Consider the following 15,440-nt stretch of genomic DNA (forward strand, 5'->3'; position numbering starts at 1 on the left):
GCACTCACCGGGGCATCCTGCTGTAGGTGGTGGTGCAGCAGCTGGGAGTGAGGCTGCTGGTGGGCCGGCATGATGTGCAGGAACGGGGCAGGCGCATAGCCAGGGGCCGCGCCAGGGGCCAGGGGCCCAGTGGAGCCCAAGGCAGAGGGCAGGCTGAATGGTGGAGGAGTCCCTGCGTGAAATCCCTGCTTGTCAAAAGTCTGCAGGATAAAGATGGCAATGAGGTCAGGTTGAACTGCACTCTTCCCCGACCTACCTGTGCCCACCTCTGTGCCACCTCACCTGTGACTTGTTATAGACAGAACCAGTCATATCAGGTAAGCCAGTGCCTGAAGATACTGATACTCCTAGGAAGAAAAACAATTGTCAGACAGGACACAACTACTCCAGGTTACAGTCTTGGAGAAGACTTGACACTACCTTTGCCAGGCCCAGAACCAGTCGACTTGTTTGGTGCCTGAGATGATCCACCATAGCCACCCTTGGTGTAGTCTCCTGCTGCTGTCCCCTGGGTCAAATCGTCATAACCTAGGACAGCAGGGCACAAGAGACATGAGGGCTAAGCAGGTCTGTCCAAGCATGTGCCCCTCAGGACTGGGCGTGGTGTGGTCCTTACCAGTGCTGTAAGTGTGCTGCCCATAGCCACTGGCCTGCTGGAAAGGGGTCGGGGGAGTGCTGAGGGCCACACCGTGCTGCTTGGCTGAGGCTGGAGGGACCTGCTTGGACAAACAGGTGCCGTCTGAGTGCAAGAATAAGGCAAAGAGGAGATAGGTCTTGGCTTGAGCATCGGGCAAAACTAAGTCAGACCAAGAGAACCATTAGTTTGTTTCCTAAGTGCAATACATGCTGAATCTAGAGGAGGTGGGAGATGGAGTCCGACCCCTGACCCGAAGGCTGGATGTAAATGGGCTGGTGGCTACACTCATCTGTTGCTGATAGATGCAGGAAAACACACCCAAAGTTTCAACCTTTGAGGAACCTGTAGCCCAGAACCGATTTGCAGAAACACTCACAAACATAGTGGGCCCATACTGGAAGGCACTGGGCACGCCTGTGTAGTAGGGGAGGCCGGTATAGCTGTAGCCAGGTGGCAGAGCAGGATTCAAGAAGGGCTGCTGGGCCGAATGGTGGGTCTGAGACTGGCTCTGCTGTGCCTGAGCTGGTGTCGTTGGAGGTGCAGGGGATGCAGAGTCTCCTCGGCCAAACTTTGTGATGTCACCTAGAAGAACACTGAGCCTTGTATTACCAGAGGAAAGGCCAGGCTGGGTGTTACAAACAGGAACAGATCAAACTGCCAGCTCAAATCCTCACACCTTCAAAAACTACCTTGGCCCTCCTCAGCCACTGTCTGGCCTCTCCGGTGGCTAGACAGGCCAGCCCATCACCTCCCAACTCTCGCCCACTGAGCCAACTAACCTGAATATGGATTATTAGCTAGATTCCCATCTCGGCTGGCAAGAGCTGTGGGTGCTGCAAAGGGAATTCCATAGTAATCCTAGGAAAGACCAAGGAGACTCACTGAGCAATGGTCTCACCCCATTCCCACAGAGCAGAGCCAGCCGGCAGAAGACGGATGCCCACTCTGGGTGCCGCCACACTCCCAGAACTGGTAGCTATGCAGAGAGCTGCATGTATATATGACAGTACCCTGGGCATGTGTGGCTCAAACCTCTGCTTTAGCCAACAACATGTAGGCAGACTGCTGACCCCTACTGCCTGAACCAGACACAGCCAGTCTCACAGGTCTCTTCATGCACTTACGGAGACTTGGTAAATGCTATGGGCCAAACCACCCTCCCTGGTCCTTACCGTGTGAGACTAAATGAACAGCCATGGGAAAGGTAAGAGATCAAGCTTAGGAGACTTAAAGAGGGGCAGAAAGCAAGGCTAGGCAGGCATAAGGTCTAGGTCCTAAGTAGTCTAGCCTCTGCCAACTCATGTCTCCAGCAACAGACCTGAATGGCAGGGAGTTCGGCGGCAGCCAGTGTGCAAACACAGGCCCTGAAAGCTGCACTCTGGACGACGCAGCCCTGCCCTGGCCCTCAGCACTAGAGCCGTGGGCTCCGAGCTGAGTCAAGCCAGACAAGAACGTCGGCTGGGAATGGCACTCACATCCCTCAGGCTGCACGTCTAGGCAAACTCCAGGAAAGCATGGACTCCGCAGCCAGAATTCTAAGAGGCACAAGAACTAGCCCAATGACAAGGAACTTGCAGGAACTAGTTGGAGACCCAGGAGACTGGTGGGAATGCGGCCCAGAAGGGAGGGGCCCTTCACAGATGAGGAAATCCTAAGGCGGCAGTGCAACCTCAAAGGAAGGCTAAACGGGACCCAAGAAAAAATTCAAGCTTGTTTCCACTGTGGGCTCACTGGGGATGTCCTCTAAGATGTCACCTTTAATCATAAAAAAGGAGGGGCTGGAGAGATGGCCAGGTGGTCATGGAAACTGGGTGCTCTCCCAGTCACCCACTTGGCAGCTTATAACAAGTAACTTCAGTTGCAGGGACATAATGCCTTCTGTCCTGTGGTCATCAGGCCAAATTTGTATACTCAGAAAATCCAAGGAAAAGGAGACTCTTGGGTGTGGGTGGAGCGGCAAGAAAAGCCCCTAAGGTGAATGCAGCTGTGAGCGTCACCTCAGGTGTCTTGGATTCTACCTAGGGGCCCTTCTGCGTCCTGTTAGACTCAGCAGGCCCTCAGCTAGTCTCTCCCTCGGAAAGGCCTCCGGGAGACAGAGCGGAGGTGCTACCTGCAGCTGTCCACCACGGGCGGCAAACAGTGACGTGTGTGGCAAGCACAGGCAGCCTGTGCCTGGACAGTCTCTTCCTCGGAGAACGTGAAAGGCCGCATTGTGTCTGTCACTGACAGATTCCTAGAAAGGATCAGGCTGAGACTGTCTGCCCAGAGGGAAACCCTGCTCATGCAGAGCAGGCCTGCCTCACCTTCCTAGCTTCTCACGGTGGCTTTCCCACAAGATCCATCCATTACCTTAGCCCTAGATCCAGGGTCAGAATACAGACAGCCCTGGCTGAGGTGACATAGCAGCACCAGGGCCAGCAGTCTTGAAAATATAGGCGAAGGCTAAACCCACATGATACTTTATAAAATCAGCCAGCATGTACTGTTCCTCCTCCTCCTCCTCCTCAGCTAGAACAGCAGTGCTGTCCTCGTGAATGCAGCCATGTGCGCCAGCCCGAGATGAGCGATATTACATTTCCAGGCACAACTCGCAAGATTGTATGACAGGTTTGTTTTCAGTCAGGAGCTCAGAAGGTAGCCTAGGCTGGTCTGGAACTCAAGCTCAGTCTCTCAAATGCTGGGATTACAGGAACATAAGCGCCATGGTCAGCTGTTTTTAGTTTTGTTTTGTTGTTTTGTTTTCTTTAAATGGAGTAGGAAAATAAGACAATACATTTGTCTTACAGTGCCATGTCTTACAGTGAGTGCTCATGGTCCCAGAGTCCCTCAGTCCTCAGGTGTGAGCAAGGGCCCTTATCTGACAAGACAATGGACCAACCGAGCATGTCACCATGAGACAGCGTCTCAGACGTGGTGTGGAGGAGCCATAGCCAAGGATTCCGAAGGCCAAGCACAGTGCTGTCAAATAAGCAAGGAAGGAGCCTATGAGTCTCCACTGCCAAGATCCTCCCTAAGCCATCTGTCACTCACCACGGGTAGCCGTGACTGCAGCATCTGGAGCTCGTCATAGCCGTAGATCTGCAGGAGAAGTGGTGAGTGCATTAGGACCAGACTGCAGACACACAGGGGCCACAACAGACACACTCAAGAAGGGACTTGGGTCAGCTGTTACAGGAAAAGACCCTACCTACATAGAACCCGGAAGGAGAAGGACCCGTCATGTATGAGGTAGAGACGGACAGGCGAGCAGCCCTGGCCTAACTCACAACCGCTCTCAGCAGTCGGGTCTGCCAGGCTAGCCCTCTGCCAACCTGGACTCAGTCCTACTCACCGGGTAAGCAGGAAGCAGCCCTCCAGGGCCCACGAGGTACTGATTGTGTAACAGGGGGGGCACCCCTTGAGGCAGGTTTGGGGGTGCTTTGCCTACAAAGAGAAAAAAGCCCAAACACAATGGATCACCCATTTCTCAATGAGGCTCCTTGGCTGCTTGGGGGTGGAGGCACAGGTCTGGAAGTTCACTACTGAGCGGGTTGTAGGCGGCTTGGGGTCCATACCTGAGGTCACCAAGGCTGTGGCCCTGGTACTGCTGCTAGGTGCACTCACAGTGGTCCCACCCAGGCACAGGCTGCTCACAGTGTTCATGCTTCCAGGCAGGACAGCCGCAGAGGACGGGGCACTCGGAGCAGAGGCTGCTGCTGTGGAGAAGGCGGCGGAGGACGCGGTGCTCTCCACACACGCGTGCTGGCAAAAGAAACGCCAAGACACATGGGTTTGACTGCAGGGAAGACAGAGCTGGAGCTGTCACAGCGATGGTCCTAGGGCTGAACAGCTAAGGCCAGTACTTGGTGACTCTAGTGAGCTGACCGAGTCACTGTGTCAGGGACTGCAGCACATCAGAGCCAGCCATAGGACGGTGACACCGTCTCAGACAATCCAACCAAGCAAGCAGCCCTTAAGGGTACTTATTGCTCTTCTAGGAGTCCCAGCGCCTACCCCAGTGACACAAGCAGAGCGGGGCAAACTGCAGGCATAACTAGTCTCATGGAAAGGTCAGGCAGCTCTCCAAGGATGGGAACCCAACGAAGGACAAGATACTGAAAATCCCTATACAATGCTGTCTGAAACAGACAGAAAAGAGATACATAAGAATACATAAACAAAAACTACTCATGGGGTGCAGGAAAGATGGCTTAGTGGTATGGCTCTTACAATCTAAGTTTTATTTCAAGTATCTGTATCAAAAGGCTCACAACCAACTATAATTCCATCATCTCCAGGGGATTCAATACCCTTCTGTAGACTTTATGGGTACCTGGAATCACACACACACACAAGTGGACACATACATATAAATAAAAAGGGTGCTGTCGAGATGGCGCAGTGATTAAAACCACAGGCTGCTCTTGCTGACCTAGGTTTGGTCCAGAGCATATACTTGGTGTTTCATAACTCTTTGTAGCTTTAAATCTAGAGACTCTGATACACTCTTCCTGACCTCCATGGGTAACAGGCACATACATGGTGCACATACTAATATGGGCAAACACTCATTAACATTGCATTTCCATGTTTGGAGGAAATAAGTTAAGGGCATCCCCTAGTCGATGCTTCCACCTTGTAGCATCCTGGTCTGGACTTCTGGACTTCTTTTTTTTTTTTTAAAGAATGTGATTTTTATTTATTTATTATATGTAAGTACACTGTAGCTATCTTCAGACACCCCAGAGGAGGGCATCTGATCCCATTACAGATGGTTGTTAGCCACCATGTGGTTGCTGGGATTTGAACTTAGGACCTTCGGAAGAGCAGTCAGTGCTCTTAACCACTAAGCCATCTCTCCAGCCCCAACTTCTGGACTTCTTAAAAACTTCTTCCCTCAAACTGTCTATCTCTAAGCATGGGCAAACAGCAGATTAAAGTGGGTGTATAATCACAACCTCTAGCAAAGCCCCCATGACAGGAATACAATAGGATGCAACTTAATTACATCTTTTAGGCCAAGAGCAGGACAATTAAAGATATCTGCAAACAGGAATTAGAAATAAACCTATCAGCAACAAAGTGTCAACTAAAAGAGACCAAGAAACAAACTGTTCCTGCTGACCAGATGTGCCCTGTAATTGAAAGAGCACTCTTGAGTCCTTGATATCAAGCGCACACACCCGATCTCCAGAGACAAAGCACAGGGTTCTAAGGCAGCGAACCATGAGACTCTGGCTTCATCAATCTCAGATCAAAATTAACCAACATCCTGTTAACCATGGAAGGCAGGTCTGGTAGTGATCAGAAGGGGTGGGCACTTACAGTGTGTGGCGTGCTCGTGGAACGTGTTGCATGTGCAGAGGTCAAGCTGTTCTGGTGGCCAGAGAGGGAGCTAAAGATAAAACAGGGACCACATGTCCAAAGTGCGCTTGTCCACAGAAGCAGTACCTACCTGGTCTGACAGGCTATAATCAGAATCACCCCTATCCCTGAAGATGCCTGGACAGCACTTTACACAGAATCCTGTAGCAAAGTTCTGGTGTTCAGAAATGACCTACAGGACAACTCACTATGACATATATCTGACACAGCCTTTATGACCTTTTATTGGTTATAAAACTTGTCAAACCAGGAATGCACCTAGAAAGCTCAGAACCCGGTCAATCAAGAGAGTTCTATGTACACATGGCTATAACTAAGAGCAGAGCTTGAATTCCACCAGATTCGGAGCTCCAGGCAAGCATTTCTGCTCTGAACTAAATGGATCAAGAACTCTACCCAGAAGGTCTGGGTGACAAGCTAACTCCTTTTCTTGCACCCTATTCCAACAATATATCTCTGGAATCAAGATGAACCTAAGCCAGCACTTATCAATCATTCTCGCCCCACATTAAATGGATGGGCTAAGAACTGGACAGGAAATAAGGATATGCCTGTGGTCTCTCTGCTCCCCAGGAAACCTCAGATTCTGCGAGCAGAAATAGTAGGAGGAATCAAGGTTTTCTTTTCTTGCTTTCTTCTTTTTTGTTTTTTTTGAGATAGGGTTTCTCCGTATAACCCTGGCTGTCCTGGAACTCATTCTGTATACCAGACTGTCCTCGAACTCAGAAATCCCCCTGCCTCTGCCTCCCAAGTGCTGGGATTAAAAGCGTGTGCCACCACTACCACCACCACCACCACCACCACCCCCAGAATGGAGTCAAGGTTTTCATTCCTAGTGACTCTGGGATATCAGACAAACCCTAGGCTATGTCCTCAGGTCAGGGGACATGACACAACCCATAAGAGGCTTGAGGCTTAACAGGAGCCCACAATCTCCCTCCATCTCCCTTCTCGTTGTGATGCACAGACCTGCTGAGCTGAGAAAGAGAGCTGCTGGCCAGTTCAGCAGAGGCCGTCAGAGAGGGTACAGTGGCAGTGTGCTGGGATGAGGAGGGCAGCAGGGCGGGGCAGGAGGCGGGGCTGGGCAGGGCGCTCACACTGGGGAGGGCAGAGGGCTCTGGCTTCTTTGGAGCCGGACCGGATGAAGTAGCTGTAAGACAGGAGCCACAGTCAGTATCTTGTCACACACAGCTGGCTATGGTACAGCACATTATGTTTCCTGCAACTGTGGACAAGCATGTCATCAGACAGCTCTATTTCTTCCTGACAGGACTACAGAACCAGATGTGATAGGTTTGGACAAACAACAGAAATGACACCTTTAAATTGTCTTGACTGGGACATATGTCTCCCATTTCCAGAAGCTTGACATAAGCACCCAGAAAAGCTGGGCAAATTCTGATGTGTACACAGTGAAACCAATTTCCTTTCAAAAGCATGGCATGAGGGAGTGAAGGGCAGATGTGCCAGACGCGCCCTGTGCACTTCCAACCACTTGGTACCAGCAAAGGCACAGGTTACCAGAGCACAAAGGCACTGGAGGGCAAACGTGAGAAGGTGCTGCAGGAAGAATTCAAACCAACAGGAACTTCAAATGCACAGTGGGAACTTTCTTGGGTTTTGTTTCAAAAGATTATTCACAGAGCACAGATAGTAAGATTTATGTTTCAGGGATGTCATGAACACAATTAATGACCTTCCGAAAAGACTCAGCATTGTTATCATCCACACATATAAATCAGATATGTGCTTGGAAACATCATCGTCTCTTCCAGGTAGGAGAGAGAATCTGCATTCCCTCTTGCAGACATCCCTGTGAGGACGCACCCTACTCTTAACAGGAAGAGAGAGCTGAAAGCCAGCGGGAGAGTCAAGCCACAAAAGCTTCCTGTAGCACAGGGCAACCTGGAACTCTCTAAGTAATGGTGGCTGACTCTGAACTCCTGAAGGCTGAAGCTGCTCTATGCACCACTGCACCTTTGATATTTTTGCTCCCTTTAGGGGGAAGGGCTGTTGTTTAGTCTTTTCTTTTAGAGACAGGATCTCAACTCACTATGTAGTCAGGAATGACCAAGAACCTCTGACTCTCCTGCCTTCCAAATGTTACTATTATAGGCTTCCATATTTGTATGTAGTCCTGGAGATAGAACTCAGAGCTGTATGTATGGTAGGTAGGCACTCTATTGACTGAGCTAATATTAAATATTTTAATACTGTTGATGGCTAGCAAGATAGTGTGGTGGCAGAAATTAGGCATATGTAAAAAAATTGTGTAGGGCTATTACAGCCATTGATGTTGCTATAATATTGCATGTGAATTCGATTAGAGAAGAGACCTCAAAGTGGCAGACGAATTGTAGAGGATATAAATGGTATAATGGGTATTTTATTGTTCATTTGTGTGAGACAAGATATGGATGTGAATGAGAAGGAATGGGGTGGACACTGACACTAGGATATAAATAATTAGGGCTGTGTGGAAGAACAGCAATGATTCAATCCAGTGTGGATAATGGAGGAATGGGCTATAAATTTTTTGCAATTGGGTTTTATTGACGCCATTTTAGTCTCAATCAATCTGATAAGAACTCAGAGAAGATTACTAGGTTAATGTTGATCAATTCATAAATTTGGAATTTGTTTGTTGTGTAAGAAGGATCACTTGTAGTTAGCCAGGTGGTGGTGGTGTATGTCTTTAGTCTTTAATCCCAGCACTCAGCAGCAGAGGCTGGTGGATCTCTTGAGTTCAAGGCCAGCTGTCTACAGAGCAAAGTCCAGGCAGCCAAGGCCATATAGAGAAACACTGTCCCAGAAAAACAAAAAAACAAACAAGAACAATAAAAGGCTTAAGTCTTCTAATAATGAAACTGGTTCTTGAACAAACTGGAGGAAGACTCTTGTGAAGCACTGCACCCCAAATTCAGAGCCCAAAGGTACCTTCACAACTCATGGGCGACTTACTAAGGGGTCCACAGGAAATACTCTCTTGAGGGAACACAGGAAGGGAGAGCGAGTGGCTAGAGCAGAGAGCCTGTGAGCTGCACACGGGGATTCCCAGATGAGCCTGTGGTTGAGGGGATACACCTAACTACCAAAAAAGTAGTTTTGGGGCATGGTGTGGTAACATGCATTCTTGATCCTGGCTCTCAGAAGACAGAGGTAAGCACAGCTATCACAAGTTCAAGGTTGGCATGTTCTACATAATGCTCCAGGCCAGTCAGAACTATGAGTGAGACCCTCTCAAAAACGCACAAGTGGTTTCCAGGGGAAACAGGGAAGTACTGATTTTGGAGCATTAATCACCAATCAACTGGGGCTTTCTGCATAACATTAGCCATTCCTCTGTCTGGTCTCCACCAGCCACAACGAGAATAGATGCTTACTGTCTACTGTGTGCTGACTTCGACCACCACCATGTCCGTTCTGCAAAGAACAAAAAGAAAGAGTTAACACGCAGACATGCCCAAACACCAGGGTGACTCTCAATCAGGAACGCTACAACCATATGCACGACAGGTTAACAAAGAAGTGAGTCTCTAATCTTTTTCAAAGATCTTACTTGCTGTCACGTGTGTATCTGTGTGAATGTATGTCACTCAGGTACCAGCCAGAGCTAGGAGATAGGAGTTACAGGTGCCTGTGAGCTGCCTGAGGCTGGCTCAGTGTGGGCTTTAAACTCGAGCAACCTCTCCAGCTCGCATCTCTTTCATTCTTTTGTTTTAAAATAAAGGAATATGAAAATAAATGAGGAGAAGCAATACAACTAGCTTTAATATATCACAAGAAGTAGGCATTTTCTAAACCAGAAGCTGGGTGGTGGTGGCGCACGCCTGTAATGCCAGCACTCTGGGAGGCAGAGGCAGGCGTATTTCTGAGTTTGAGGCCAGCCTGGTCTACAGAATGAGCTCCAGGACAGCCAGGGCTACACAGAGAAACCCTGTGTCGAAAAAACAAAACCAAAACCAAAAACAAAAAACAGAATCAGAATTCAGGAAAGAAAAAGTACAAGCAAGTCTAAAACAATTATCAGGTTATTACATCATATAAGGAAGATGAAGTCCCAATATAATGACACTGTATGACACTTTCCATTTATAATGGAAATTCTGTAATAAAAATAATATATTATTCTAGAATATATATATATATATACATATACATGTATATACATATATGCATGTAAATTCTAACACAGCTTTCTTGAAGTTGACAGTACAGATTAAGTTTTGACTATGCTGTCCACAAAATAAAAAACCACAAACAACTGGTTTGAACACAGCCGAGACACCATGGTGGACCAAAACAAGAATCTTTACAAACTGACACCTTCCTCCGCATACTGGGGAGGACTGAGTGGGCAGCATCAGTACACTCAGACACTATCCCCAGGAAGAGGGTGCAGTGGGAAAAGAAGCTGAAATACCTTTTTTATATTAAGAAATGTTGAAGGAGGACTGGAGAGACGGCACAGCAGAAAAGGGTTAGCTGTTCTTTCAGAGGATCTGAATTTGCTTCCCAGCACCCAGATGGTGGATCTCAGTTTTTGTTTGTTTTCTTTGTTTTCTTAAGAGATTTATTTATTAATTATATGTAAGTACACTGTAGCTGTCTTCAGACACCAGAAGAGGGCATCAGATCTCGTTATGGATGGTTGTGAGCCACCATGTGGTTGCTAAGATTTGAACTCAGGACCTTTGGAAGAGCAGTTGGTGTTCTTACCCACTGAGCCATCTCTCCAGTCCCTATAACCCAAGTCTTAGGACCCACTACACACAGCCTGAGTGCTGGGTGGGCCTTCATGTTACTGCTCTGAGGCTCCTGTCCACAGTTGCTTGCCTACCCACGTCTCGTCCATCTTTCTTTTCCCTCTGCCTCATCTTAGCAGCTGACAAGATTTATACTTTATTTGTCCTGTTGCTTTTCTCTGAAACGCCAACAAAATGGGTCCTTGAGACTGTTTCAATGGACACAGCCAGTGTGCTATTCTCAGAAGCAATAAGTTAGTAAACAAAAATCCCAGTACTGGAAGCCAGATAGCCTATCCTATAATCCTTTACCAAGAAGGTCCAACCCAATACAAGCTATCTTATCACTGCTGATGGATCTCATCAGAGCACATCCAAAGACCTTACTGCTATAGTTCCATGCTATAGTACCAATGACAGACACCAAGTGGACTGGGATAGAAAACTTCCTCTCTATTGGCTAGCCCTCAAGGTACTGGGAGAGAAGAACTATTATCAACAGTCTTCCTCAGCTGTGACCCTTGTCTGCAACAATTCAGCCTACTGGTTAACAATGACAAGCCAGTTATAGTGGTAACCAATGCTTTCTCCTGGAGAGAAAGATACTGCTATTATGTTGATAAATGGCACAGTATGTCCATCAAATTGTTCCCTAAAGTACTATGCTGGGCCAGTAAGATGGCTGTGAGGAAAGGCACCAACTCCCAAGCAAGACTAATGGCCTGAGTTAGATACCTGGGACACAGACAATAGAGACTGAGTGTCTCCTGTAAGCTGCCCTCTGGCTTCCACATGTATGCACTGCAGATATAAACACTCCAACACACACACAGCAACAAATAAAGCACTAGTTAAAGCATACCTTGCCAAACTGTACACTAACTTTGAAGGAGGACAGCCTAGGAAAAAAAACTCCAAAGACCCACTTACAGCAGCAGAGCCTGGAGCTGAGTCTGGCGGGCTCGCAGAGCTTTGGTATGCAATCCTGGTGTGCACAGAACTCTGGTCGTAGGAGGAAGAAGTTGTTACTGGGCTAGTGGAGCTCACGGCTGAGCTGGTCAGCGTGGAGGAGGTGACAACTGAGGTGGTGTAGGTGGAGCTCTGCACAGCACTGGTCATTGGGAAAGAGGCATTCGAGGGCTCACTGTAAAGAGACACACAGGATTAGACACACGCTGCTACCATCTGACAGCTTCAGTAAAAAGACAAAATCAGTGCAGCATCACATTCTAAACTAGAGGGACATTAGCCACAAAGGCACTGCAGTCTTTATCAGGTATTACACCTCTAATCACAGGAAAAAAAGAAAAAAAAAAAAGACTATAAAAATCTTAACTCTTTCCAGTTGCAAAATATTCCACTGAAGCAAAATAGTGTTGGGAAGCTGTGGAGGAGCTGGGCACTTCCTCCATTACGGGGAGAGTGCTGCTGCTACTAAGCAAACCTGGGGTCAGCGTAGTGTGATCCACCACGAGGAAAAAGAAAAGACCCTAAATGCCCACCAACTGTGAATGTCCACATCTGCTCGGTGAAAGGCTTAGCACCAGAGGCCCACACACGGCACGGACAATCTTTGAAAGCTTTAAGTGAGAAGAGGCACAAACACACATTTACATGGTTCTAGTCACATGAAACATCCAGATCAGACCAGTCCTGACACATATTTTGTCAACAAGCAGGGCGTACATAGCAGACTCTGAAATTTAACACCTTTGGGAGCTTCGCAAAACCACTGCCATGTGGTCTTCACTGAGCTCTTGATACCATTTTGATTTGATTTGCAAAGAAAGGACTATGTTCAGTCACAACCAAAGAAATGAGTTTGTACCTTAAAGACTTCGGGTACAAGCTGATAGGAATTTGATTACTATTTTCACTGGCTGAAGCTGTTGATCCAAACTCAGAGAGAGATGGCTCTGATCCAAATTCCAGGGCCCCAAACTGAACATTCAGCCCTGTGACATCTGAAGACCCGGGCATTTCCACGGCAGACACGGGAACCTACAAAAGCAGAACTCATTAGTGACAGAGGGCAAGGACTTCAGCCATCACAGGCTTACAAAAGATGCAAACAAGTAACTTCCTTGAGCTACACTGGCAATAACAAATGAGAACGAGAAAAGGAAGAGAAATCGAAACAGTGAGGGGAAACAGAGCAAACAACTTAATGGGTCATGGAAGAATAGTTCACATTAATATTACAACTGGCTTTCGAGGTGCTGGGGAAGGTGCCAGGAGAGGTAGTAGGCGAGGGTACTCTGCTACTTTCGGGGACACCGAGTGGTAAAAGCACAATCTGGCCAGGTAATCACACCATGAGATTCCATACACAAAAGCACAATCACTCTGAATTACACTTAGAGGCTCTGGCTCCCAGCAAGAATTCATTCTAAGAATTAGCCCAAGCACCTAAAAGATGGCCAAGTCCTCCCAAAGCAATATGCTATGCTTGAAGACATTTCAAGTTTTGATTGAAGACACTAACACAATGTTTTTATACCTACTTTCCCAATTTAGGATGGAATGCCTACCTTAGAAGCTGGAGGTATCCGGCGCTTAGGGAGTTTAATGTGTTTGGGCTGTGGTTGGTGGGCAGATACAATATTTTCAACAGTCATGTTAGGAAGCTGCAAAAGTCTGCTGACAGTAGAAGGACCGTCTCCAGCTGTTGATTCTCGGGGTTTTGCCAGAGAAGAAAAGGACTCCAAACCAGGAGGAGGAACACTCACAGCCTGGGTCTGGTGTTGCTGACGCTGGCTCAATTGGCTGAGAACTGGAGACGGTTCAGGCTGAGATTTGAAGTCTGTAAGTGCAGAAGGAAAACAAGCGGCAGTTAGTAATTCTGCAGCACCTTCACCCTGACATTCTGGTTTTCTGAAAAGAGCAGGCAGCAGGAGGGGAGAGAAAACCCACAGAACGCATTAACTGGAAAGGTGCATGAATGATGGCTCCTCATCTCAAATGCAGAGAGGCGAAGGGAGACATGTCCATGCTGCACACACCTGTCCATTAGGTGAGAAGTAGATGTACAGTTTTGCTGGTGTGTGTGTGTGTGTGTCCGTGGTCCGTGTCCCCAGAGGTTAACACTGAATGCTTTCCAGAGTTGCTCTCTCTACCTTATGGTGTTGAGACAAGGTCTCTCACTGACCTTGGCTGGCCTGAGCCCCAGGGGCTCCACTGTCTTCCTCCTCAGTGCTAGGGACTACAAATGTGTGTCACTATTATCAGCTTTGACACAGATGATCCCACCTTACACAACAGGCACTTCACAAACTGAACTGTCTCCTCAGCCACCGATTTGGAACACCTTTAAAAGCTATTTTGATTACTATACCTAATCTGTCAATGTTACAAAATTGTAAAGAATGTGTGACAAGCATGGTGTGTCCCACTGCTGTCCTGCTTGCTGTAGAGAAGCAGATCTGTTCCAAGGACCCTGACAATCAAAGGTACAGACACAGGCATCAGCCTTACTTCCACACAGAGGCCACGGCATGCTGGCCTCTGCACACTGGCTTCGTCCCTCTCTTTTAGGACACTGAACTCAGGATGGTCAGTCTATTTTGTTTTAAACTGGAACTATATGGATGAGCTATGAAAAACAAAGTGGTGAATGAATATACCAGTCATTTCTCAATACAAGAACAATTGTTAGAATATGCCAATTATAACTTTCCTTTTTTTAAAATTTCTTCTGGCTGTATTGAAATGAAATCATGTAAGAGAAATGCAAACTATTTGGGTGTTTGGATGCATGCCTGAAATCTTAGAACTTTAGAAGGCTGAGGCAGGAGCATTGTAAGTAAAAAGTCTGCCTGGGAACAAAGCCCTGTTTAAAAAGGAAAAAAAAAAAATTAAAGTAGCTCATCCCCTCTAAGTAAGTTCATTTCCACCTGGAATGAGGCCTGTGCCAACAAGGCTTCACACAGAATACAGAAACAACATGCTTCTGTCTTTAAACGTCTCTTCTTATGAATTATACAGGAACACTAGCAGCAGAGGCTGTGAAGGGTGTGTTTAAATGCTGGCTGGCTAGATCCAGCATGTTTGTTAGCTGCCAATACTTTAACTATTAAGACTGGGTTGCTGTGCCTAGAATGTCTATACAAACACGGTTTGTGCTCAACATCTGTTTTCCTTTATCGAATCATGCTATCTGTTATGCTTTATGTTTCCTTTATGGAATTATGCTATCTGTTAGGCAAAGGTTGCCTATGAATGAATCCAGTTTCTACCAGAACTGAGGGAGTGGCCCTCCCATGTACCGAGCAGAGCAAGTCATTTCATCAAGCACAGAAATCTGCCTGCCATTATGCTAAGTGCAAAACCACGTAACCCAATGGAAACAGCCCCCCATTCCTGCACACAGCTTTCACATGAGAGTATCTAGAAAATGAAAGCTTAATGGTACAAGGGGGTTTTGATAAAAGTTTTGTTTAGAAAACATCAAGTTCACACATGCTCCCTTTACAAATAAAGAGTAAAGCTAGACTTTAATCTCAGCACTTTAGAAGCAGAGGCAAGTGGATCTCTATGAGTTCAAGGCCAGCCTGGTCTACAGTCATTATTTTTAGGTGTATAGGTGTTTACCTGAAGAGCATACCTGTGTATCATATCTATGGACGTGCCCATCCCATCAAGGCCAGGAGAGGGCACAGGACAACCTGAATCAGGAGCTCAACAGCATGAGCGTC

At 47.3% G+C, this 15,440-nt stretch overlaps 1 protein-coding gene and 1 non-coding gene across 2 annotated transcripts in view; both read right to left on the minus strand.

Annotated features, from left to right (window-relative positions):
- The window catches only part of Ubap2 (ubiquitin associated protein 2), an 84,850-nt gene that overhangs the window by 1,014 nt on the left and 68,396 nt on the right, over window positions 1-15,440 (minus strand). Inside the window, exons 14-28 of the mRNA XM_052176266.1 lie at window positions 13,278-13,549; window positions 12,575-12,747; window positions 11,677-11,890; window positions 9,385-9,424; window positions 6,971-7,151; window positions 5,942-6,011; window positions 4,192-4,378; window positions 3,969-4,060; window positions 3,668-3,715; window positions 1,417-1,495; window positions 1,014-1,219; window positions 617-716; window positions 421-528; window positions 283-347; window positions 9-200 (exon numbers count right to left, since the gene is read on the minus strand). Coding sequence (XP_052032226.1) covers window positions 9-200; window positions 283-347; window positions 421-528; window positions 617-716; window positions 1,014-1,219; window positions 1,417-1,495; window positions 3,668-3,715; window positions 3,969-4,060; window positions 4,192-4,378; window positions 5,942-6,011; window positions 6,971-7,151; window positions 9,385-9,424; window positions 11,677-11,890; window positions 12,575-12,747; window positions 13,278-13,549 — 2,027 coding nt within the window. The remainder of the gene's footprint in view (window positions 1-8; window positions 201-282; window positions 348-420; window positions 529-616; window positions 717-1,013; window positions 1,220-1,416; window positions 1,496-3,667; window positions 3,716-3,968; window positions 4,061-4,191; window positions 4,379-5,941; window positions 6,012-6,970; window positions 7,152-9,384; window positions 9,425-11,676; window positions 11,891-12,574; window positions 12,748-13,277; window positions 13,550-15,440) is intronic.
- LOC127682006 (small nucleolar RNA SNORD121A) lies at window positions 7,701-7,776 on the minus strand. Its single transcript, XR_007977313.1, has one exon. It is a non-coding gene; the product is annotated as a small nucleolar RNA SNORD121A (small nucleolar RNA).

The sequence above is a fragment of the Apodemus sylvaticus genome, chromosome 3, assembly GCF_947179515.1.
Source record: "Apodemus sylvaticus chromosome 3, mApoSyl1.1, whole genome shotgun sequence".
Classification (NCBI taxonomy): domain Eukaryota; kingdom Metazoa; phylum Chordata; class Mammalia; order Rodentia; family Muridae; genus Apodemus; species Apodemus sylvaticus.